Source organism: Phoenix dactylifera, chromosome 4, assembly GCF_009389715.1.
Source record: "Phoenix dactylifera cultivar Barhee BC4 chromosome 4, palm_55x_up_171113_PBpolish2nd_filt_p, whole genome shotgun sequence".
Lineage (NCBI taxonomy): Eukaryota > Viridiplantae > Streptophyta > Magnoliopsida > Arecales > Arecaceae > Phoenix > Phoenix dactylifera.
The window spans coordinates 19999275-20024846 of NC_052395.1; the positions used below are offsets into that span (position 1 = coordinate 19999275).

The 25572-nt window shown below is 37.7% G+C and overlaps 3 protein-coding genes across 4 annotated transcripts; 1 reads left to right on the plus strand and 2 right to left on the minus strand.

Moving 5' to 3' along the window:
* Window positions 1-712: 712 nt before the first annotated feature.
* On the minus strand, window positions 713-9159 carry LOC103713961 (V-type proton ATPase subunit G). The gene is made up of 4 exons (XM_008801027.4): window positions 9060-9159; window positions 6947-7047; window positions 1128-1228; window positions 713-1045 (listed from the first exon to the last, which is right to left on the minus strand). The coding sequence occupies exons 2-4, from the start codon at window positions 7032-7034 to the stop codon at window positions 902-904; spliced, it is 333 nt and encodes a 110-aa protein (XP_008799249.1). The 5' UTR covers window positions 7035-7047; window positions 9060-9159; the 3' UTR covers window positions 713-901.
* Window positions 9160-11869: 2710 nt separating this feature from the next.
* On the minus strand, window positions 11870-17991 carry LOC103713962. Of its 2 annotated transcripts, XR_605132.4 has the most exons (4): window positions 17165-17991; window positions 16991-17054; window positions 16804-16882; window positions 11870-12329 (listed from the first exon to the last, which is right to left on the minus strand). XR_605132.4 is itself a non-coding variant. In XM_008801028.4 (3 exons), exons 1-2 carry the CDS (start codon window positions 17837-17839, stop codon window positions 16992-16994), a joined length of 738 nt encoding a protein of 245 aa, XP_008799250.1. In that variant the 5' UTR covers window positions 17840-17991; the 3' UTR covers window positions 16716-16882; window position 16991. The 2 variants fall into 2 exon arrangements, 1 of the variants encoding a protein (XP_008799250.1); XM_008801028.4 differs by lacking the exon at window positions 11870-12329 and having other exon boundaries at window positions 16716-16882.
* A 2733-nt stretch (window positions 17992-20724) lies between these two features.
* Window positions 20725-22171, plus strand: LOC103713963. The gene is made up of 2 exons (XM_008801029.4): window positions 20725-21654; window positions 21774-22171. Exons 1-2 carry the CDS (start codon window positions 20893-20895, stop codon window positions 21837-21839), a joined length of 828 nt encoding a protein of 275 aa, XP_008799251.2. The 5' UTR covers window positions 20725-20892; the 3' UTR covers window positions 21840-22171.
* Window positions 22172-25572: the final 3401 nt, after the last annotated feature.

A 25572-nucleotide genomic window follows, 5' to 3' on the forward strand; every position in this document is an offset into this window, starting at 1 on the left:
AAGATAATTTCCCTGTAACTGGTCTGTAGAACTTCTTTGCCCTATTTCCTAGGCAAACAACAAGCCTCTCTCCCGCTTTCTAGATAAAGCAGTAAAAATTTCCTGGTGCAAAAGCTGCAGCAGTTCATAAGCAACTTCTTTAGCTGCGCCACCAGCTTCAATGTTTTGCTTAGAGGACAGGCAGCGAGCTGGTGGAAGGGCTCTCTCCTTGGGTGGAAATGGAGAGCTGTAAGTATGGCAATTTCATTTTGTACATATCTCAATTTCAATGTGCAAGTTTGCCTCCATAATCGTGAACAGTTACAATATGCACAAGGTCATATGCCAATAGTTAAATCAAAATGAAAACGACAGTAAAAAATCATGAAGCAGTGTTCATCATCGTGCTAATGTTCCCACTTTTTTTGGCTGAGGATGCTGAATTATGGATTTCCCTTGCCTGCATTTTGTGCCGGATTTTCATCAAATAATTTGCAAAGTGTCGTCATCAAGTATTGTTATTAATAAGATTATAAAATCGGACTTTTATCTTCCAATAACATTGTCAATGCTTGTTAATCGAGCTTCCAATGACAACCTCATGTCAAGTATCCAAATTTATGTGCTTAAAAAAAATGGACAAATACCTAAAACAACAGGAAGTTATGACAACCAGCAAACAGAAAATGTTGCCGAGTATAAACACAGACACATAGCATCAAGCCATCAGCACTGCATAACAAGTCTCAGATTTGCATAGGCAACTTATTTTAAGAATAGAACCAAGGTTTATGACTACAAGCATTACATGAAACAGAATGCCCATAAGATGTTCCCAAACAACAAGAAGGAACAATATAAGATAGTTCAAAAATATTCAAGGTATCATACATAGCAACCCTGCAGCCATATCTGTGACAGCTTAATTTTTAACAGTAGTCGCATGCTTCAAAAGCATGTAAACAACATCATTGGAAATGCTTGCTGCCTGTGACTTCAGGTGCTGGATCTTCATATCAGTTTCTTGTTCGAGGCGCTTAACATTGGCACCGGAGTCCCCACTACTCTGTTTGATTTCAGAAAATAACAAAGCTAAGTTAGAGGACCGACAAATCCAAAGACAACATAAAAGTTGGACTGGTATTTACCTCTGCAACCTTCCTCTGAAATTCAGCTTCCATTTGGGCACGATATTCAGCAATCTCCTTTTCAGCCTCTTCTTTAGCCTGCTTTAGCCGGGCCATTTTTGCTGCTCAAAAAATATTACAATCAGTTCCTTTCTCAATCAAGGAAGCAAGTAGATCAAAGAGCTCCGTTTTCATCATGTTGTGATGCCAGAAATTTAAAAAATAATAAAAAAAAGACCGGACGGGGGAGGGATCAACAAAATAAACTTCTACAAATGCAATGTGCAACACAATGTCTATCATGAATGTGCTCCAGATCCTTTTATTATTATTTTTTTAACGAAGCCGGGTCTTGGTGCAATGGTAAGATTGCTCCATTGGGAATTGAGTGTTACATATTTGAAACATGGTAACAGCCTCTCCGAACATAAAACTGCATACTTCTGACCAAGGATTACTGTCGGAACTGGAGCCCAGACTGGTTACCTGGCGGCACGGTCAGTACAGCCCCGTGTCGTTCGTGCCAGGCCCGTACCGACACAGTAGAGGAGGCAGGGGAGAGGGAGAACGGGAGAGAGAGGAAAAGAGAGAGAAAAGGGGAAGAGTGGGAGGGAGGCCAACAGAGGGTTGGCGAGCCGCGAAGAGGAGGCGGAGGAGCTTTGCCTCCAGTTCCCCTGTTTCGAACAGAGGAGACACCCTTTTATTTTTGCAATTTTTAAGTGAAAGTCGGCAAACACCTTGCCGATTTTACTTAATTTTTTTTTAAGTGAAGTCAACAAGGGAATTTTTTTTTAAGTGAAGTCGGAAAGTTTGCCGACTTTCACTTAAAAATAGCAAAAATAAAAAGAGGCCCCCTCCAGGACCCTTGTTTCGAACAAAATAGGAGAACCGGAGACGGAGCCCCTCCTCCATGCGGCGCCTCCCCGACGCTCCACCGGCCGGCCTCCACCTCTCTCTCTCTCTCTCTCTCTCTCTCTCTCTCTCTCTCTCTCTCTCTCTATGTGTGTGTGTGTGTGTGTGTGTTTCTCTCTTTTCTTCTCATTCTCCCCCTCTAACGCCGATTTCTTGTTTTGGTTGTCAAAATCATCCCGATTTGCCATCGATACGGCTTGGTACGCCCCAAACCGGAAGGTTCGGGATAGTTTTGTCGACCATGCTGCTAACTCTTCCTAGACCCCATAGTGGCGGGAGTCTCGTGCAATAGCATGCCTTCTTTAGACACTAATGGAATGCAAGGCATCAATGATTCTTGTATACTCATAAGCCTGAATGAAATATATAATTCTATAACAAAAAGGTCAGAGAGAGAGAGAGAGAGAGCAGGTTGTTCACTGGCATGAATTTTAAACAGCTACCTAAACAATAGATAACCAAATATGGAGATCAAATTACATAACTACCATTGGAAAATCATTAGAATGAGGGAGCTTTGTGTCAAGTATAGAAAATTTACAAAAGGTATCAGACGACTATGATATACAGAAATAAACAAAGCATGGAAGAAAAGCAAGAAACAAATGAAATGGTCAATCAAGGGAATTGCAAGAAAGAAATCACCTAAAATGAGATAGCTCGGCCATAGGAACTTCAGAAATAACCTAGTAAAGCACTAACGAACCAGTGGATAAAGGCAATCATTTATATTCTCAAATACCAGGAATTCCATACATTGAGTAATTCTTAGGGGATAGAACAGTGGATAAAGGCAATTGCAGCAAATAATTTACCTAAAAAAGCAAATGGAGCCAATATGCATTTCAGCAAGAATCAACTACAGCATTACCCACTCTTTTCGAGTTGGATCTTTTTGGTGCACAGATGGACAAATCAACTACAGCTTTTGTTAAGTTCCAGAATGCATATGCTTTGAAGCTTTCTAAGAACAGAATATATAGGCAAACACTGTAAAACTAATAGTGACTAAGAGTAAAGTCAAAAGAACTGCAACAGCATGCAAAGCATGCCAAAGTCCACTAAAGTGGCCCCTCTTTGTACCTTTTTTTCCTAAGAAATACAAGAAATACATTTTTCTTGGGAATAAATATAGGTCTTTTCCACATGCCTTATGGACCATTAGAAAGAAAAAAAAAACAGACATAACCCGCATGACTTATACCACATATATGATGCATGTGATGTGACTCAAATAAAAGAACATGCAACCACGTAGCTTGATGCACTAGCTCAAGAGGAAGAGCACACAATGACCAAGTGTGATGACATCATGTGCAACATGTTGTTTCAAAACTATAGGTTTGGTCTAATAGGTAGTCATTGTTTTATGTTTGGGCATGCTCATTATAATTTCGATTTATCTATATTGATAAGTTCAATGTCAATCTGTTATCCATCTCTAGAAACAGCATCAAGCTTCGAAGCTACCATACTGTTTCAGGAGAGAGATAATTGTAAGATATTTATATTACTTTCCTGATACACTTAGCATGTCACTATAAATGTTTCATTGCTCATTTCTTTTGTAGAACCAGTAAGATCAAGTCTTGTGTTAACATACCAAGTGATTAGTTTTATTTTGATGGTTTTCATGCATTTATTGTTTAATATTAAAACAGTTTTCAGATCTAACATGCACATGCACGCGTCCATTTTACTAGCATTTTTAAATACTCAGAAACATAACTCAAGCTTCAAAGAATGCCTAGATATTTACCATGTCGACCATACTTGCTGACTGTTGGACTTCTCATCCTGGTGGAAATCCAAATATCTATGTGTCTCAACCGACATGGAATAGTGCCTAGGTTTATGCATGAGATGACTATATTCTTTGCATGCAATATGGAGGCATGACCACATGGATCAGTGATTCATGAAAAGGTCTGAAACAATGAAGAAGATAGTATATCTCACATCCCAAACCAGTTTATCTATTACGAGATACTATTAGAAACCAACAAGAAAAGTAAAATGAAAAAAAAATAAAACAGAAAACTCTACAGCATAAAATGGAGAACAACTCATCACCCCATTATGCAAGACGTATCTCACCCAAAAGTTACAGGAAAATGGACAGCAATCACCTCATTTCAGATTGTGCTTTAGTTATAGGACATGCAGTTGTGTTTGAGCCACAACAACCAGCGAAGTTTACTTGAAGATAACTCTATGTTAGATAACACTACATTAGAATGCCTCCTACCAATATTTGAATGTTAAAGAATACATTAGACCATGTTGTTAAAAATGAACATGATTAAAAAAAAAAAAGAAGAAAAAACCAGCAATGTTCGGTGCACAAACTTGCAGAGAAGAAGACTTCTTGTACACACTGCATCTAGTCACCATAGCCATTCCATACTCTTCAAGATGACAAACTTTAGGATGCATCAATCATTTGAAATTCATTGAAAAGCAATGAATTGAAATGAAGTACAAGCACCCCATATATTCCACTGTGTTAGACTGCATGTACCCCCATAATCTATTAAGCCAGAAAATTAAAGCTGACAATCCACAAAACCTTTTAATCATTATTTTTTTTCATATCGTCTACAATGAAAAATCAAGTCATCAACCAACATAGCATCTCAAGTATTGAGACGAGTTCTGTTATTACATGTGATGATGAGGAGAACACACTATCAACAAGTAGATCCAATCCATGGCATCCCAATAATGATTTTTCAAGCTTCATATCCATATCAAGATGTTGGTAGTGTTCGTGAAGAAAACAGGACAAAACTCTTTTGAATAGCATACAAGCTTTAAAATGCGTTGATTATAGCATAAATGGGAGTAATGAGAATGAAAAAAGAGCTTTTGTTCTCTGTATACCACTATTTAAAATGCTTCATATCCATGTCACATCCCTCTAACATGTTATGGAGCTTTTGTTCTCTGTATACCACTATTTAGCTCTTAACAGAGAAAATAAAAAAGAGCACCAAGAATTACTCATAGTCAAGTCAATGTTATGTAACTGTCCTCTCTATGCCACAAAACTTGACCCTTATCAGCAAAATGCTTCTGATCAGGCCCCTATATGTGTTAAGATTGTAAACTAACATAGGTGCAAACCAGAAACATCAGACCATTCACCACCAAAACAAAAGGGCCAGTTGTATCGGTATGTACTTTGTTTCAAATTACTGATGGACCTGTAGCTAATCTGTAAATGCTCCCTGCCAGACTGACTTATTACGAGGCTAATAATTTCAATCCTCCAAATAATGAGCTCTTTAGTAGACCACTGTTTCAGCCCTGCCTGAAAGAAGTAACAGATTTTAATAGTGCCTTCTTAAGCAACAAATGATTTATAGCTTTTGCGTTATATTCTTTACCCAATGAAAATCCTGAATAAATATCCACAGCTCGATCCAGTTTGCAAGGTAAGAAGGTTTGCACATATTCATTAACCAAAAGATTAAAACAGAGTCCATTAGCCTTTGTTGTTGCAACAAAGTGTAATCTATAGGAATCATTTACAGGAAGCCAGATCAAGCCAGCACACGCATACATACTTCTCTTGTTCACAACTCAAAAGAAACTCGACTATTATGACAAGTGATTCAACATCCAATAAAAAGTTAAAAGAAAAGATTGAAGATATATTGCATATGGAGCATACAATTTGCAAATTCTTGCAAGCCACCATCTTTCATTCTAATGACAATCTCCAAGTATACATCAATCTAGTGTAGAAGCATAGTATCTATATGTTTGCACATACATGTTTCTCTTCATTAGTGAGTGTTTATGTATCTGCTACCTATTATATCACAAAACTATTTCATTAAGTCACAAGCTCTTATATAACTCTATTTATGTTAGGTTCTAAAACCATGGACACAATATCTCCAATCATATGCAACTCTACCTGAAATTGTGACTTAGTTAAGAAGTTATATTTCTGTTTGTTGAAAAATTTGTTTATGACTTCTGTTATGAAATAGAATGAATATAATAACATAAACACATTCTTCTGTATGCAAAGCATGTGAGCCACCTGCTTCCCCTGCTGGACCATTCTAGTAAATATGCAAGGCAAATGATTTAGCAGAGTATGAGTAATAACATTAGGGCTACATAACAGGGCGTCTGTGAACACTTTTACTTAAAAGATTTACAACATAATTAAGCTGAACACCAAGTCTCCATTGTCTAATGGTGCACCAAAATGCAATATATATATATATATATATATATATATATATATATATATATATATATATATATATATATATATATATATATATATATATATATATATATATATATATTAAAGATGATATCGATGATGACCTTGATATAGAGTTGCTAACTATGACGAATGTGCTAACTATGTATATAATGCCAAAAATAAACCATATGGATCGGTATTATAAATCGTCCTCCTTGATATGGAGCTGCTAACTATGACGAATGTGCTAAAGATGTATATGATGCCGAAAATAAACTGCATGGATTGGGATTATAAATCCTCCTATTTTCATCTATTAAACAGTACTTAAGTACTTGGAAAGTCTATTAAAATTGTCAAGTAGCAAATATTTCTTTAACAAGATATGATTATGAGTCATAAAATAGTAAGATGAAAAAAAAATGCTATTTTAGGGACAATAGTCTATATATATATATATAATGGAGGCTCAGCTTGTGCTGCCCTCTCAATTCGCCATGTGGAAGCCCGTAGCAATGATGTCATTAATACAATTCTTTATTTAGGATAATAAGCAGAGCTTTTATATCTATTTTATTCTATTCTATTATCTATTTTATTCCATATTGCATTTCAAGAACAGTTAGAAAAAGGAGAAAAAACTATACCCTACACTTGCCGTGGGTTATACGCTAGTAACATAATATTTCAGAGTAATTACCATTCCTAGCAGCATTTACAATGTGTTGAGCTTCTTGCTCTGCAGCCAATAATTGCTGGATTCCACCTTGACGCCTGCTTGAGTCCATTTTTGGTAGCTAGCTGAAAAGTAAAAGTGCATAATTTGCCTAAATATCATAGAAAAGAGAAAAGGAGTATACCAAAGCTAATGTAGAAACATAATAATTCTGCAATTCAAGCTTGACACTCTTTGACTCTGAATACTGGATATTTAACACGAAAAATTATCATTTTGCAGAAGAATCAGAGAGTTTTAGCCATGCAGCAGTGAGACAATGTAGTCAATTTGATGTCTTTGTCCTCAAAGTCATTTTTGTTGCATAGTAAGTATATCTGGACTCAAAAGTCTTAAGAGTTGTTGATGACAATTTGCAAGCTTTTAAGTGGAGAAGAATGATTTTAAAAGCACCCAATGATGCTAAGCATAATCCAGGTAATTGCCATCATGCAGATGCGAAACTACCATCTTGAATGAGTCTAAAAAATTATCATTATATACAGATGATTTTCACCTTTGAGCAAGGTGGTATGCATATCACCATACGGATTCGAAAGGCCAACTCCAATGTAGAACAAGAAAACAAGAAAATAAACAAAAAAAAAGAAGAAAGAAATGATTGCCTTATCACCATATTCGACGATCACATGATTGTTTTGATGACAAAGATAACCCAAATTATAGATGTGAAAAAGGAACTATCTTTAGTATGGGTTCACACTGTTAAAGCATCATAGCTACCCTCCAAAAGAATAGGTTTCATATATCATTTAAACTCGTGATCTACTAATCAGAAATCAATTCACACCCACTAAATTAGAGGGGGGAAGGCAGCAGAAGTATTGTTAAATAAAGTAGCACATTGATTAAATGTACAGACAGGATACCTATTGGAATTTCAGTGGTAAAACGCTCTAAATCTCATAATCTTTAATACTGAAGTTAAGATGGCACCCCAAAATTTGTAGCAGTTATTAAACACCAACCATCAACATCCAAACCAATTAAAACAAAATGATAATTCACCTAGTTCTTTGATTTCTTGTCAAGGAACTACAGTTTTCAATATCTGATCAACAGGGTAAGCACATGTAAGGCACACAAAACCCCACAAGATAAATTACTTTCTGCAAAGAAGTGTTAAGAAGAATGGAAAAATAAAAGGAAGAAGAAGAAGATGAAACCAAAATCAGACATGGGTGACAACACTCCCAACTCATGAAACCCAATATGATTCAGTCAATACCATCACTATCTTTCTGTTCCAACCTTTTCCCTTTTGATGGAAATAACGAACCGGACCCTGTGTAGTACATTGCCAAAAAAAGGTTTTACCAAGGAATTCAGCCTAAAAGACTCTGGAAAAGACAAGCTCACTATACCAACCAAAGCTCACCATCAGGACATACTGTTGAGCAGAATAATCCACCAGATCCACCATCCTACTAAACCCTAAGACAAAGAACAGATTGACATAGACACCCAAGATAAAGTCCAGTGGGGATAAAAGTAAAAAAAAAAAAAATCAGGGCCCGGCCAGAAATAGTCACATACTTCGACAGGATTTACTATCATAGGGTTCTAAACTGAGATCCATCGGAACAACAGTAATTTCTGATAGGCAGGAAGAAAAGTAAGATAATTCTCCGTTAAAACAACATCAAGAAAAAAAATAAAAAAACAGAGTTTCAAGCAAATAAACTTCAGAATCAACGATTGCTACATTGAAAATAAACTTCAGAAACAACAACGGAAGTAAAAACACTTCCCATTAACCAAAAAGCCCCAAAAACTTTGGGCAGCAAAAGCCGGGACAAAAGGGTGCCTTTAATCAGTAAAACATAAATTCGTCATCTTACAAGATTTTTTTTTACTTTTTTAAGAAACTTCGCCCAAAAAATTTCAGGCGGCAAAACAAATCAGAGAAAGAACAAGATCTATATCACACCACAGATCGATGGATCAGCAAGGAGAAATCAAAGCCAACAACACCAAACTAGCGGTCATAGAAGTAGTATTACAACAGAAAAATTGGAGAAAAATCAGGGCACGGAAGTTTCGGAGACGAGAGAGGGATTGGGGGACGGACACGTACCAACGGAATCGGGCCCTTTCCGAATTGGGTTGATTGGGTTCATTCGAGGTCATCGGCGTTGCCTAATATACGTCCGTTAAAGGGCCAGGGGAGGCAGGGGTATTACGGGAATAAAAATTAAAAAGAAAATGACTGAAATGCCCTCAATGACGAGTGTGGCTCTTCTGCGACGATGCGGACCGGATCATTGGAGCCGCCGGATTCTGATCCCACGGTCGATGGATCGCCGTAACCTGCTGAAGCAGACGGCATCAGCGACCGTGAAGCAAAATGATATGGGGCGCCAATTATGGTTAGAAGATAATAACCACCCACCTCCAGTGTAACGTAACGTATTAATTTTTATATACCAATACCATGCACCGCATGACAAAATAAATATTTCACGTACACATAACTATACAAAAATGAGCTCCCTGATTAAGCTTGATATTTATAAAATTAATACCACATACTATTTGTCTCCTATTTTGAGCATGACCAATAATTCTATCACTGTAATTACGGAATATAAATTGGGCTATGGATGTTCTATGGTGAATAGGGATTTCTCTAGTTGATAAAGCTTGAGTTAGCTTTCGTATTACAAAATCAGACCCGATCTTCTATTTAGAGCTTAGAATGTTCCTTATCTTTTTTTTAAAAAAAGAAAAAGAAAAGCCAAAAAAAGAGGAGCATGTCCAGGTTTTGGTTTCCTAGTCAAGTGAGCTCCCCAAATTTATAAACAACTTCATCCATTAGCATCACTAAATACATATGAACACCTAATTCTTGGTGAGAAAGATTAGCCCGAGTTGCAAATATCTAGCTAACATTTGCATCATATATGTAATATTTACTAATGCCAAGCAGGCACAATGCACATGAATGCATACATAGATAGAACAAATAATCTTGGAGACATGCAATGAACATGAAAGAAGATATGGATGGTTTTGATTCCTTGTTTAAATAAAGATTTTTTTGGTTATGTATCTAAATTGATAAATATGCTCTCATTTTCGGATCGTGATAAAGTTTTGTGCAGAAAGCCTTCGGATCACATGCCGCAACTACAAAGTTCGCCTACAAAGCCTTCCCATTGAAATGGAAGCTAATAATTTTGGACATATATGATGCATGTGAGGGGAAATATAAAGTTGACTGCTGATGGCTGATCAATTCAACTATTTGGTTTCACCTGCAAAGACTCACATGAGTCAGAACTGAACGTAAAACAGGTGTGGAGATGAACAAACAAGTCCAGTTAAACACCAAGTATTAGCAAATTAATTTGTTGCATACTGATTCCCACATCCTCTACTTTGCTCCACTTGCTGATTTTGAGATCAAAAGAGCAGATTGGGACACCTTATGCTGCAATTCAGATTGTTAGTTGATGACAGAACAGTAGTGCTATACTGCTATCTCAGCTTGACCACACTACCTAACATGCAAAAGAAATGGCTGAGAAATTACCCAGCTCCCCAACTCCAAACAATCAGAAAGCCACATCTCTCCTCTTTACGTTTCCAGAGTTCCTTATTTTCTGATAAATGTACTGAGACAATTATCAATATACCCAATCTATTGGCCTCTATTTTTCATACTCGCAGAGAGAGAGAGAGAGAGGTGGGGGCTAAGGACAAGGAATGCAGTGTGTCTAATCTTTAATTATCCACATAAACAAGCTAAAAGCAGCACCAAGCATGGGTCCAACAAAAGAATGAGTGGTATGTTCATCCATATACTGATTACTGAGTGAATACTTTTGAAGGCAGAGTAAAAATGGTTTGCAAGTCGGCGATTGCCCTTGAGACTTAAACCATTCCAAGTCCGGCTATGTGAATTAGAGTACTAAAAATCAAGGAAAGGGAAATCAATTTCAAATGTAATAAGCCAGATCACTAGGATAAAAATAAATAGAGGTTCCAGGTTTGGAACTTGACACATAACTGGAAATGGTAACAAGGTAAACCTAGTTTGTGGTTCGGAGCCAACCCTGAATGAGAACAATGTCAATGGCCTTTGAAGCAACAAAATAAAAATAATGTGATTCGGTCTAAGCATGTTGGGTGAGCAGAAAAAAAAAGTTTCATGAACAGGAAACCAAAGTTTAATGCATGAAGGTGCTATTCTGGAACGCAGGTGATATATGACCCCGCAAAAAGAGGAAGGACATGAAATTCTAGCAATTATATAAAAGAATTAATTGCATTGGTAGAGACAAGATAATGAGCTAACACATTCAAGCTAATGTGTTTGATCAGATGGCTAAGGTTCTAGGAGCTTTAATGGTTTCTTGCATAACCTGGACCAAAAAACAGATACATGGAGCTTCAAACCTGGCTCACAACAATCTTTGATAAGTGTGCCCATTTTGTTCTGGAATCAATTTCTTCACAATCTATTGATTTCTAGACCACAAAAAGGAGGCTCATGCTGATAACCTTGAGCCAGGCGTAAAACTTAATTTGTCAGAAGCCTCAGTTTACAACTTTTCTCCATCTTTACCTTGTCCCCTACAGAAAAGCATGCAAATGGTCGACCTCTCGGCCTTGCTCAGTCTATGCAAGAAATTCAAAGGCCACCAGCAAGATCAGGCTAAGACCAGTTAAGGGCAAAGGGGTTGTTGTATACTAGTTCTTTGCAATTCCAAACAATTAACTATTCACCCTTGCACCTGCACTTAGCATCTATTGTCACAGAATCATATATTGGCACCATGCTTGCTTAATTTTCATTCTCCTTCACTAGAGATGGATTCGTCACAAAGCAGAACTTGGAAGATAAGCAAAGTAAAAACCTCTGAATAGCAAACTTGTATGATATTTTATCATGAAAAAATTGCAGAATATATTGAATAGAATTTCATGGTATGATACATCATAGGATTTCAATGATAATACGGTTTGCACAGATATGTCAATCCAGGGGAACATTAGAAAGTTGGCTTTAATTGCTTATACCAGAGGTTCACCACATACAGCTGATTGGGGCTTCACTTTCATCATGAACCAGTTCATTCTACAAGCACAAACATGTGAGCAATCATAGCTTTACTTCTGGTTTACTTCAGAACAAGTTCACTGCATTTCATATCTTCCTGCTTTGGTTCATATAAACAGCATCCCACCAAAGTTGAGACCCTTTTTGTTACTTGGAAATATGTGATTATGGTTACAGAAACACCAGGAGTTTGCAACTTGTTACAGGGGTGATCAATCTCAGGAGACCTTTTTTTATTTCATTGCGCTGTTTCCACTATGAGAGGAGCACAGATAATTGGAACTGTAATTTTTCAAAGATTCACAAATAGATGAGAGACAGACACACAAGCTTCCTTGTTTCTTAAAAGTATTTGAACATACTTCTTTTCCAGCAAAACTGCTTCTAAGTACATCACTCCAGGTCATCAAAGAAAGGATTAACTTGAAACATAAGAAATAGACAAAGGCATTGGCCACGGCATTGTAAAATTGTATACATTGAACGATGAATATTTTAAGTGCACAGATTTCATGTGTCATGAACAATGATTTTTAGTAATTATCATATATTATTTGCAAGAAAAATAAGAAGACAATAATGCAGTTTCCCTATATATGTGTCAAGTTGTTCTAACATTGATGCAATTGTGTATCTCGACACAAAATGTGTCTTTGCATTACTCTGAAAAATATCATGTCAGCTTTTAGAATTATGATTTATAAGTGTGTGGCCTAATTAGAAGTAATGAATTGACAGTTCCCAACAACTATCATATTGTTTAACAGTTTTGTAGAGATTGTTCTTGGATGCACAAGAAAGTTACAGTAATTTTATTCATATGTGAAACCAAGATTCTATGCTTTGGCCAAACTGATCATTTCATCCAAAACAGGTCAGTTTCGGCCAAGAATCAACCAAACCGACTTTTACTTGGTCAATTTTGGCAATTTCAGTCAATTTCAGCTAAAACTGGCTAGTTTTAGTCCACCTGTAGTATCTCCAACTTATTTCGGCCAAAACTGACTAAAGCTAGCCATGCATGGATTTTTACATCTATTTTGGTATTTATGATTATATTGGGTTCATTTCTTTATTTGTTTAAGTACATAAGGCATATATTGTTAATTCTCGATGGTTTTTTTTTATTTTTCTTGAGCTAAAAAATGGGATAGAGTAACAAATTTTAAATCTTGACAAGCGAAAGCCTCTAAGAAAAGCCTTGTACAATACTTTCAAAAGACTAATGTGAATTAGTATATATAGGAAATTTTTCAAAAAGATATTTTTATGTACAATTACATGCATTTAACTAAATAGCCATTCAGCCACAAAAATAATAACAAAACACCCAAATTCAATATATTCGTGAGTTCTACTAAAAATGAAATATAATGAAGTTCAGAACAGTTGAAACTCAAGAAGTAAATTACACAGACACATACATTCATAGTGCAAATTCCTTTCACTTATGTTCAAAATTAATTTCAGCCTAAAATTATCAAAACTACAGAAACAAAGAACCTATATAATAACTATAGTTCAAATTTTATGTAATGACATTTCTTTTCTTTTTTATTTTCCTTTTTTTTTCATTTTTTGAATTTTTCTTGATTGTTTAAAATTCTGACACTTGGAGCATAATTTTTGAAACAGTTGAATTGCCAAAACTGAAACTCCACCTCAAAGTTTGAAATCAAAACAAAAAACAGAGTTTCAAACCTTGGACGAAAATAATATGGTCAAATATAACTTATTTAGTTTACTTTTTTTTCGTAAAATGGAGAACAATCGGTAGTAAAATTTAATGGATAAGATGAATTTCTTACCAAGACATCTAAGACGTGTGGAGGGACTTTGAGTAATCGACGATGAGTTTCATAATTTTAACATGTCAATGCATATCAAGAAAGTATGCTTATTAGAAGAGACAAAAAACTTTTCTTGGCTTTTCAAACCCTATATCATTTCAATTTTTTTCTGGATGTGATTGCAAATTTAAGTTACATATTTACTTTTTACTTGAATGATATTTCATTATTTCAGTTTATATCTAGATGTAAGGGATTTTCTATCCAAATGAAATGTGCCTGCTTGCTAGTAATTGTTTGTGGACCATTTCATGCATTTCATTCAAACAGAAGGCACAAATATCCTATAGGTTTTGAAAAATTGGTCAAGAGGGAAAAGATAAAATAGAAGATCCTCTAGGTCAATGAATAAAGTGTAATAAATGGAAAAACAAAATCTATATGTCTATAGTTAACGAGCAAACTAAATTACTAAAGAGATTTTCTCACAATGCAGACATTAGAAGTACTTCCAGTTATAATATGTTAGTTGATAAAAATTCAATATGAGCACAAGAAAGTACAAACATGCAGCTGAATCAACATTAAGCTTGTTGCCACTTGTTAAATGTAACCCAAGTGAGCCATTGGTGGATTGGCCAGTCAGTAGGCATTGGTGCAATTAACTGAAAATAGTACATCATTACCTGTTACAATGCCAAAGTTCACCTTATGTAATCATCCAGATTATCTCTATCCTTCGCTCTAGTAAACTTCTAACAGTTACCTATACCTAAAATCAGAAAGTAACATAGCCAACAACAAATGAGCGTTGATAACATTATTTTATTGACATACATTTATTACAGTCCTCAATGACTTGCAATATTTGGTGACATTTATGGTTGACAATTCCCATCATTTTGTTGCACTACTTCCTATCTAGGCACCATTCACCAATGTGTCCCGATGGTAGAATGCATGTTATGCGATACTGGCACGTATCTCCTCTCTTTTTTTGCAGAACCCTCAGACACAAAGCCTCACAATGAAGGAAAAACATCTTGAGGAGCTTCCAGGACTCAAATAGTGTTGCTAGACCTGAGAACAACTAAGATGTATCCCTTGAACACAGAGTTAATTCTCCCAATCTTTTGGTAGCAACTAAGGTGGATGGTCCAAATTCAAATATGTTTACCATACTCTAATGCTATTATTCATCAGAAGAATTGAATACTAACCCACTAGAACTAAGAATTAATCTTGTAAATGTTCCACATCTTACTAGACTACTACATCATGGGACAAGCAACAACCTGGTTGGCAAACTTCTTGAAAAGCTTTTACTTGTAAACTATATAAAGTCATCAGTACAGATCTCATGAATCAAGATGCGCTCACATCAAAGAGGAAAAATTACCTGCTATTATACTAAAAGAAGGCACTCAAAAAATAATAATACAACTGTTGGAAGATAGCAGTACTGATTTGCAATATATTACACTAAAATCAAGAATGATAAGGTGAGCTGTGGCAACTGAATAGCAAAAAGATAAGAATTTACAGGTATGAACTCTTCCTAGAGAAACTCCTGAAGAGCAGACTTAAAAGGTAACCTTTAGTATCATGGACTGACAATTGGAAAAAAATTCAATACACTCTGCAAGAGATGCACGTATTTCACAAACATTAAAATCAACAATATCAAAAGCTGATACTATGCTTGACTTGCATATACATATGCATAAAAATTATGAAATACAACCCTCTGAGTTCAAGTGCATTGCCACTTCAAAGTAGAAAACAAAGTACAGGCATGAAAATTAACAAACTAACATTATGCAATGTGCAAAGCAGGTCTAACAAGTTCCGTGAATTGCTAAAAACTGATTTGGTACCATTATGCACCAGAACCTAACTGTAGAAACCACTTTGATGCTCTCAAAAATTAGAGCATCAGTATGAAAAAAAGAACAAATAACTTTCGAATTTTACGTCAAAGAAATGCAAAAGCTGCAACTTTATGACAAAAAACTGACGAATACTTGATTCAATATATACAAACATATATATATATATATATATATATATATATATATATATATATATATATATATATATATATATATAAGAATACTTAAATTTTAAATATTACAAGACCTAAAATGGTAAATACATGCATAGCAATGTATATTTTTTTAAACTCATATAAAAGCAATTTATGCATGGTAATTTTGAGCGAAGACTAACAAATAAAACTTGCATCAAGAGAAAGAATGCAAAAGTAAAAACACCGTTGCTTCATTCTCTACTTACCAGGTTCTTCTGGAGCAATATCATTAGCTCATAAAGCTATATCAAATGAAGCTCTCATATAACTTCATATGCAGTAATGGTCAATAAACCATCATTTTTGCAATACTAACCAGCTTCATTTTTTAACAAACATGATAACGGACAAGCAAGAAACTCATATTAAAATAATTTCTTCCTAGAACAATAGATACTACAGACATCCATATGGAGCTAACCAACTAGATTTCTGGAGCATCCGTCAACTGCGCAAATCTCTATAGATAGGAAAGAGGCAGACCATAACCACGTCCTACTACTGGAGATTTCCTTCAGGAAGTTCTTTCCACCGTTTATTCTGAATCAAGACAAATCCATCAACATAGCAATTTAAATTTATTTTCAAAACCACTTTGCCTGCAGATAGGCTTAAACTTTTAAAGCCATTTTCCCTCCCAAGTGGCTCTAAATTTACTTTTCTCTCTATACAGGTAGGCCAGAAGTTAGGTTTATTTTGACATAAAAGTTTCTAAAAATTCAAGAAATAGAGATCAAAAGAATACAGGTGATAGACAATGATGCAAGAAACACGATCTTGGAGGCTAAATGAAAATTCAACAAAACCAAAAAGCATTAGGCATTTTTATTCAATTTCACAATTTGCATATCAATACTCAATGATATGTTAAGATTACATGTATAGTCAGCATCTGCAATCCCTGAGAACTCTCTTGCAATAAAAACTCGCCATTAAGCAATATTGCCCTCTTAGCTCTGCAAATGCAAAAAAAAAAGCCTTTTATTTATTTTTCAGTTAAAATTCCTACCGACATAAAAGGAAGAAAAATCAAAGAAATAACCAAAATAAGCAGAGATGATCACCTTAAGCATCAACTTTGTATAAGTCTGGTGTTATCTCGGACAACCACAAGCCAGGGAAAATTGACTGCGGAAAAGATCACAAAGAAGATAAATTTAAGGATTCACAACATTGGGATCAATCAACAAGAGATAAAAGAAGAGGAAAAAGACTCTTTTTCCAAGAAATCCTCTTACATCAAGTTGCTTCTGCACGATCTTGGCCCTCTTTTTGGGCCTCCGAGGGGGCTTCTTCCCCTTCATCACGAGGAAATCCTCTTCAACCTCCTCACGAGTGAGCGAAATCGAGAACTTCTGCCTCTCACCCTTCTCCAAAACCTCTGATCTCGGTCCGAGCGATTTCACCAGGCCACTCCTCTCCAGCTGCACGGGAGAAGGCGAGCAAGAAGAAGAGAAATTGTTCCGTCCTCGCCCGATCTCCACCGAAGCGACGCAGGCCCCCCTCCGCGACCTCAGATTCCAAGGCCTCGCCGCCGCCGGAGAGGACTCCTCCGTCTTCTCTCCCCCTCCCGCCTCCCTGTCCTTGGGGTCCTGGATCCGAGGTGGATTCCGCTTCGATCCCTCCATCTCGGGCGAAGACGAAAGGGGAGAGGACCGCTTCCTCATCACCCGCGGCTCTTCCCGGTTCGCGATCGCCAGCGACCCGGCAATCTCGCCATTGGCTCCGGCGGGAAGCTTCATGCACCGGAGGAGCCGCTGGTTCCCCCAGCTGAGGGTCGGGAAGGAGAAATTATGGAGGCGGGATTGGGAGAGACTGCGAGAAGGAGACGGAGATGGAGACTCCAGCTTCGCTGCCGCGGGCTCGTCAGGCCTCTGGTGGATCTCCTCCGCCGCCGCCGCTGCCATTACCATCCGAGATGGATCGAGAGATTTCTCCGGGTCTTTCTTGGCTTCGTCGCAGGGAAAGACGAAGAAGAGAAGGGGAAGAACGGAAGGAGGGAGGGAAAGAAATCGAAGCCGACGAGAGAGAGGAAGGTGTGACTAAATATAACGTTGGAACCTGGAATTGGACTCAAGATACGCTTTGAATACATCGTGCATTTAAGTTGCTACAAGGGAGTAGATCGTCCGTCCGTTTTTCCTACCAAGGCATTGCTTCCATCCGATTCCTTTTCGTTTTGTCCCGCTTTGCCGTCCCTTTTTGCTGTAGGCCAACGGATTTGATGAGCTTACGTTTCCCGTGGGCCCTAGCGATCATTGTCAATTGTAGCCGCATGATTACGTTAAATCTCCATTAATCTAGCCGTTCCGGGTGCCCGATCTGGAGACCTATGCTGGATTTGTACATGGTGTATCGGTGTTCAATAAAACAACGGACTAGATATTTGAAGGGCGGGGGATCGGGGAACCGCCGGTGAGGCGATTGTCAAATTTCTTCTCTCCCTGAGGGCGTTGACCGGGGGAAATACTTTGCTGAGTAGACGGTTATTATGGGGAGGGCAATGACTGGTAAATAGATTTTTTTATCTTAGCTGTATTTTTTTTTTGTTATAGCTGTAAGTTTTTTTCGTTAGTAGAAGTTTTTTACAGCTGGGCTTAAGGTAATTTTTTCTCGCTCTCTCTCTCTCTCTCCTTCATCTTCTAATATGTAACAGTAGTCCATGTCAACCTAGCATGAACACTATCCTCAACATCAAAAGAAAAAAGACGACATATAGATAAGATGGCAGAGTCAGATTCAGTCCAAAAAACCTCTCCCGAATTGTGAGCAGCAAAGGAGGTGACCTAGTCTGCAGCCCTATTCTCCTTTCGAAATGCATGGGCAAGCTCAATCGAACAACAACCTGCCACTAGCTTCTAGATGTCCCTAAGTATGGGATGGGTAACTCCCTAGCACCCGACATCATGAATCCACTCGATCACCATAGAAGAGTCTTCCTCCAGGAATGATAGTTTAACTGGAATTAATTGAAATACATAGGAAATTGGAAATAATTTCTGGACGTGACATGCACTTGAATAGGAGTATAGCTCATGCTCATTCTTTGTATTGTTATATGGAGTCAGAAGACGATTGCGACTATCGATTGGATTGTGGCTAAAAATTCAAAGGCCTTGTTTAGAATGTTCAGCAGCACTCCAAAGTAAGAACGGGCTTAGATCCTCAAGTGACCGGCTCTTCCCCCATCAGAATTTCAACGAGGAAGAGATAAGTATGTTCAAATATTCCATTGTAAGTCTATATAAGATTCTTCAAGCTTAAATGCATGCTTTGATTTTGAAAAATATGAGTTATATGGTCAGCCTGCCATCACTGGTTCCAATATTGATAAAAAACTGTAGTTATAGGTTGACAGTAAGGCATAATAATATTTCAAACTGATCATAAAATAGATTTGAATTCGATCATAAGATGTATGGTTCCAACCCGTGACCACTATGTGATATTGGAGCAACCTGAACCAAGATTTTCACATTGCATGTTATTCATTCCAAAAACTTTTGCATCCTTAAATATCTATCATATCACCTATCTGAAAAATCGATGGTTGTGACTCATATCCCCGAGGCCCACAACCTTTACTTGCAACATAGTCAAGAGATTCGTCTTCTAATTCTAAGACTAAAGAACTTGCACTTCCTTTCTAACGTCCAATAGAAATTACAGCACAAGGGCTATCCTCTAGCGAGTTGGAGCAATAAGATTCTCCTTGACACCTTCTCAAGAATGCAGAGAGGAGAATGTGAAGATGGAAAAGCCCAAAAGTTTTAAAATTGCACCTCCTGAAGATTCTCAAAGTAGCAGTCTGGATAAACCAACTCTTCTTCTCAAAGATATTTTTGATATCCCCGAAGCCTCTTTATTCTTGAACCCCAACCTCTGACAAAATACTCAACCAACAATTTGTTATAAGATAAAGCTTCCATAATCATGTCGCAATGGTAGAAACTCTACACTCCTATGAGGATTTCTATCATCGCAGTTACAACCCCATAGTAACTCAACTCAAGATAAGGGATTTGATGGTTCAAAGATTAAGGAATAGAATCACAATTAATATTGTTAACTCGAGTTGGCGACACGAGAAAAAAATAAATAAAAAAATAATAGAATAAAGTAACAAGATGTCTAATCAAGATTTTCATACTTAAATGGCCAATGGCAAGAGACCTTTAAAGGTAATATAACACATTGCTTTCTGTGTGTGTTTTTTTCTTTCCTTAGATGGCAATAGTATATATTCAATAAAATCTGAAAATAAAATGTAGTTGGGGGCTGCGGACAGCATTACTTTCTGTTTTTGAGATAAATGTAGTCTATTTTTTTCAAAATAAATCACGTAGCGGCTATCCAGCTTTGCACGGTCCTTTGCGGGCAAAGTACCCGGAGCAACCTTCTCGGGGGTGAAGGCTCATCATAATGTGATATAGCCATGTTCCATTGCCATGTCACACGAGCAGCACGTGATAGGAGCTGTCCTTTCAAACCGGGGCGAGGGAAGCCGAGGACCAAAGCGCCACACCGGCGCGCTCAACATTCGGATGGCTTACGGTGCTGGCCCACGATGTACGGCATATCATTCTCTAGTCAAACCTAAATAAACACGAAAACAAACCCCCAAAAAATAGCCCATGCACGTTACGCTGCAACGCCAGGACGACAAGGCTAGGGAAAGGCCTGGGTTTCATTTGGGGTCTACGTCTAGGTCCCCGACTTCTCTAGCACGAGGGTCCATTATTTTATAGATTCTCTAAAATGCCCCTCCCCGTCCTCAAGAAACAGGACGTTAGAGCTCTCCGCTTATGTTCTCTTCCCCGTTCTTTCGTTCTCTTTCGCCCACCGGCGGTTTTCTCAACCTCGTCTGCTTCTCGTCTTCGATCTCTCACCTCTAGAAGGCCGGATCCGGACACTTCCAGGTTGGCCGGTGCATGGTATTCCCGCGGTGTAGGGGCCACTAGATTCCATGGCGACGGCGGCGGGCGAGCGCGAGAAGCCCCAGTCTTCCAACCCCCTCGACAATTTCTCCTTCCCGATCTTGAAGAGATGGGGCAACCAGCGGATGCTCCGCTGCGCCAACGTCAACCGCAAGGGTGAGATCATCGAGGGCGATCGGAGGCCTTCGCTTCCGGCTGCGGCCAGCGAACGAAGAGCTCTTCCAGACGGAGCGCGGATCCGGGTGCCGGTGGAGGACTCGGAGGACGGCGATGGCGGCAGCGACGACGGAGGGCTGGAGGAGCTGAGGGCGAAACTGATGGGCCATCTCCGCGAGGCGGCGGACTGGATAAAGATCGGGGCGTTGCCGCCTCTCTTGGGACGAAAGGCGGAGGGGGACGTGCCCGTGCCCGTGCCGGTGCAGGCGCCGGCGCCGGCGCCGGCTAGGGAGATGGAGGCGGGGTTGGCACCGGAACCGGAACCCTCGTCGTCTGCGGCGGAGGCAGAGAGACCGTGGAATCTAAGAACGAGGAGGGCGGCATGCAAGGGCCCGATCGGGACCGGAGGGCGGCAACCAAGCTCTAGCACTGCTCCGGCGGCGGCAGCAGCGGAGAGAGGTGGTCGGGAGAGGACGGTCCGGCTGAGATCGGAGAGCGCGGGGAAGAGAGAGCGGCCTAAGCTCTCGGTCGCGCTCACGCCGGAGGAGATCGAGGAGGACATCTACGCCGTGACGGGATCCAGGCCTCGCCGGCGGCCAAAGAAGAGACCTAGGATCGTACAGAAGCAGTTGGATGTAAGTGGTTTTTTTTTTTGAAAATTTCTCAATTCGTTTTATTATTATTTTTATATAGAAAATACTTTATTATATTATTAATTTATTATTATTTAAAATGGCGGTTGTTCTTTCGGCAGTCGCTCTTCCCCGGCCTGTGGCTATCGGAGATCACCGCCGACTTGTACAAGGTTCCTGATGATTAGCCCAAGGACGGTGGCGCGGTTATGTACACCTCCGGTTAGGAAACCCTCCTCCCCGCCCACTTCTTCCTCTCAAATGCGGTTATGTTCACCTCCGGTTAGCAAATATAAATAAAACCCCCTTCTCGCCCAGTCCTCTCTCTCTCTCTCTCTCTCTCTCTCTGCGGTTCTTAGAGAGGGATGTATTGGATTTGGTACGTTGGTGTTAGCTCAGAAAACTGAAAAGTATCTATCTAGTTGATGTTCCTTTATATTGCGTTTTGAATTAAACAACATTACATGGGTTTGGATGTAAAATTATTTCATGCAGAGCTTAGTAGAGTTTGTTTTTGATATGGCTTATATTTATCTTGGTGGTTGAAACTGTCGTGGTGGAACGTTATTAGAGTCGAAAAGAGGGGTGAAAGGTTTTTATCGCAGTTGGAATCTCGCTAGAGGAGAGTATACGTCAGTCAAAACTTTATTATCTCAATTGACATAAATTAATATCAGGTCAGACCAGTTGATATAGCGTATGAAAGTAATTCTTTTTTTATGATATCCCTTTTAGCACCCCAAATAGTAGATAATCTCAATTTTTTACTATATCAATATTGAAATAAACTGAAATATCAATATAATTTTATCTTAGATATATTTAATAACCGGTCTTTTCGTTGACTAAACTATAACTTATAATTCTTATTAACTGGGATTTTAACATCTGTCCTAAATTTCAAAATTTCTTTAATTTCTGATATATTTTTTTAATATTTTATTCAACTGAAATTTTGTTGCCACCTGGATTTAGTCATTCCCGTCTCCATTGATTAGGACGTTATTATAAAATAATATGAGATGAAGGATTAGGAAGGCCGGCTGAGGGCGTCAGCGCCGGCGTTCCCCGGCGGCGAGTCATTAAAACCGGCACTGGAGTCTTTTTCGGTGAGCAAATGCCCACGACCGCGTCCCTCTACAGGAAGGCAGGGTCCCGACGACGCACGGGGTTCGGGCCCACCCCATGGGCTGGTACCTCCGTGAGGCGAACTGGTGCTGCGTCAAGAAGGTGGTCCAAATGTCGAACGATTTCCATCCGACGTGACAGATTGTATCAACAAATCTCTCCACCAAACCCTTGCGTAAGCTGTACGCGTCGCATCTGGCCCGAAACCAATCACCAAACCTGCCCTCGGGCATGGACTATGAGCGCATATTACGTGCATATTGCGTGCATATTACGTCTATTTGCACCACCACGTGTTACGTACAAAGGGCATTGATTGGTAAAAATCATATGGACCCTTCTCTAACGTATTTGCTTCGATTTTCGACTTCATAATCTAGGTTTGGGTTGGGTAATATAGCATTATTTTTTTTTATTTTTGCTGCTTAAGTGGACGATTTATACCACTTCGGTACGAATTTTTTAAATAAAATTAGAAAACAAAATATTTCGAAATGCCCTAAGCAGCTTCTTCTTTCTAGTCCACAGCGTACTCACAAAATGGCTAGCCACGTAAGCGGGCGACTCATGCCACTCGGGTAATATAGCATGATTTGGCTGCGGCTTAGTTGATCCATATAGCAGGCATAAATCAAGCTATATTTGGTGCGGGCAGGCTATCCATTGATTTGAGCAGTATGATTTTAATTTGAAACAAGCTTAAATCAAGAATGATTTTAATATAAATATGATGGACTCGAAGTTGATTTATCTGTTCAAAATTGATTTCAAGTCGAACTAGAAATACACACGACCTAGCTGAGCTTGGCTTGATAAGGCTCAAAATGGATTTAATATATCATCAGTATTAAATTTTTTGTAAAACTTTAACAATTCTATGATTAATGATGGAATATTCGTATCACAATCCAGAATGTTGATTATGACTTTGTACCAAAAAAAAAAAGAATGTTGATTATGATTATGCTAGTAAAAACAACTAAAATACAAAAAAAAAAAGAAACAACTGTAGCAGTTACCTTACTTGTGCATCATGTGAGCCTAAAAGGGATGGTGCTCATTATTCTAGTATGATAAACTATATGATGGATTATCGAAGTTGAGAATCCGCTTTATCTATTACAATCCATATATTTTAAAACATGGATTGCAAATCAACAGATTTTTGTGTTTAGATCATTCCAAAACATGGTCTTATATGTATCAAGCCTATGAGTTTTGTATGCATGCGATGCATAGGATAAAGATAAGCAAAACATGTAATTTTTGATTTTTAGATTTTTAATGATGTACATTATAGCCGACAATATAGATATCTAATTTAAAAGGTCCATCATTAGTTTTAAATCACTAAATATTTTACTAAGATTTAATTCTAAATATATAGTTAAATATTATATAGACATAGATTTGGCTATACTCAAGTGGATCTCCACTCCAATTGAATATGTTTAAATGGAATGTTAGAGATTTTACATTGATGATCCGAGCTATTAAATATGATCTACTATCTCTAAATTGCTTATGTACAAAAAAATCGTGTGATTTGAAGTGCGACAATGACAAATATGTGAACTAATGGGACAAGCATATGTGCATACAAAAATAGATATACTTCACACATGTACATTTGTAAGTTGGCATCACGCACGTAGTATGGAGTTGTCTTAAAATAAAACATTATGTCAGGGAATTAGAAATATTAAATTAGATGTTTTAATGCATATGCAAAGGGCCTCGAAAGCATGACTTTGTTCTACAAACAAACCAAAACAAAAATTCCTATCTCAAATTTATTCTAAGGGTAGTCAAGAGGTTTGAGAAAACCTCCGACGAGCTCTAATTGTTTCAATGAAAGTTAAGCATCGGCATGAGGCTGGATTGATCCATAGACTAGAACTAATGGGCTCTAACATTCAATCATTCATTTTCATTACTTTTCAACTAAAGCAAAGATGAAAGTTTAGTTTTTGAATTAGATTTAATATTTAGCTATATATATATATACATATGCATGTACAAATACACATATATTTATATATATTATAAGATAGACTTGGCTATACTCGAGTAGATCTCTACTTATATCTGATATATCTAAATCAGACAATGAGGATCTTACATCGATGATCTGAGCTATTAGATGGGAGCTATTACATTTAAACTACTGACATATAAAAAATTATAAGCTTTGAAGATCTATGGTCTATGTATCATATAGTCAAAAAAATGTAGTATTTCGTGCTGTTTAAGCCGTCTAATTTTTTAACATTGATGTATAGACTAGCAATCTCCTAATCATATAAATTTTTATGTGTAAACCATTTATAGATAGTAAATCACATCTAATAGCTCGAATCACCGATATAGGATCCTTATCGTCCTATCTATATTTGACCATCTGAGTGGGGATATACTTCAGTGTAGCCAAGTCTATCTTATCGTGCATTAAATAAATCTAAAAGATCAATACACATACATAGAGAGTGAGAGTGAGAGAGATGAGCTTTACTTCTTTCAAGAAAAGAGTGTATTTTCTTATCTCGACTCTAAAATCAATAATAGGATATCCAAATTAATGATCTATCATTGATCATGATTTATACCACTAAAAATATCTAAAAAATAAAAATTACATATTTTGATGATCCCTAAGCTATGTATCATAGGATAGAAAAATGAATGCTTAAAATGTTATAAAACTATATATTGCTATGATCCAAGCATTAAAATCTATTGATTTTCTATCTTTTGTGTACATATATAAATCATGATTAATAAATGGATTCTCAA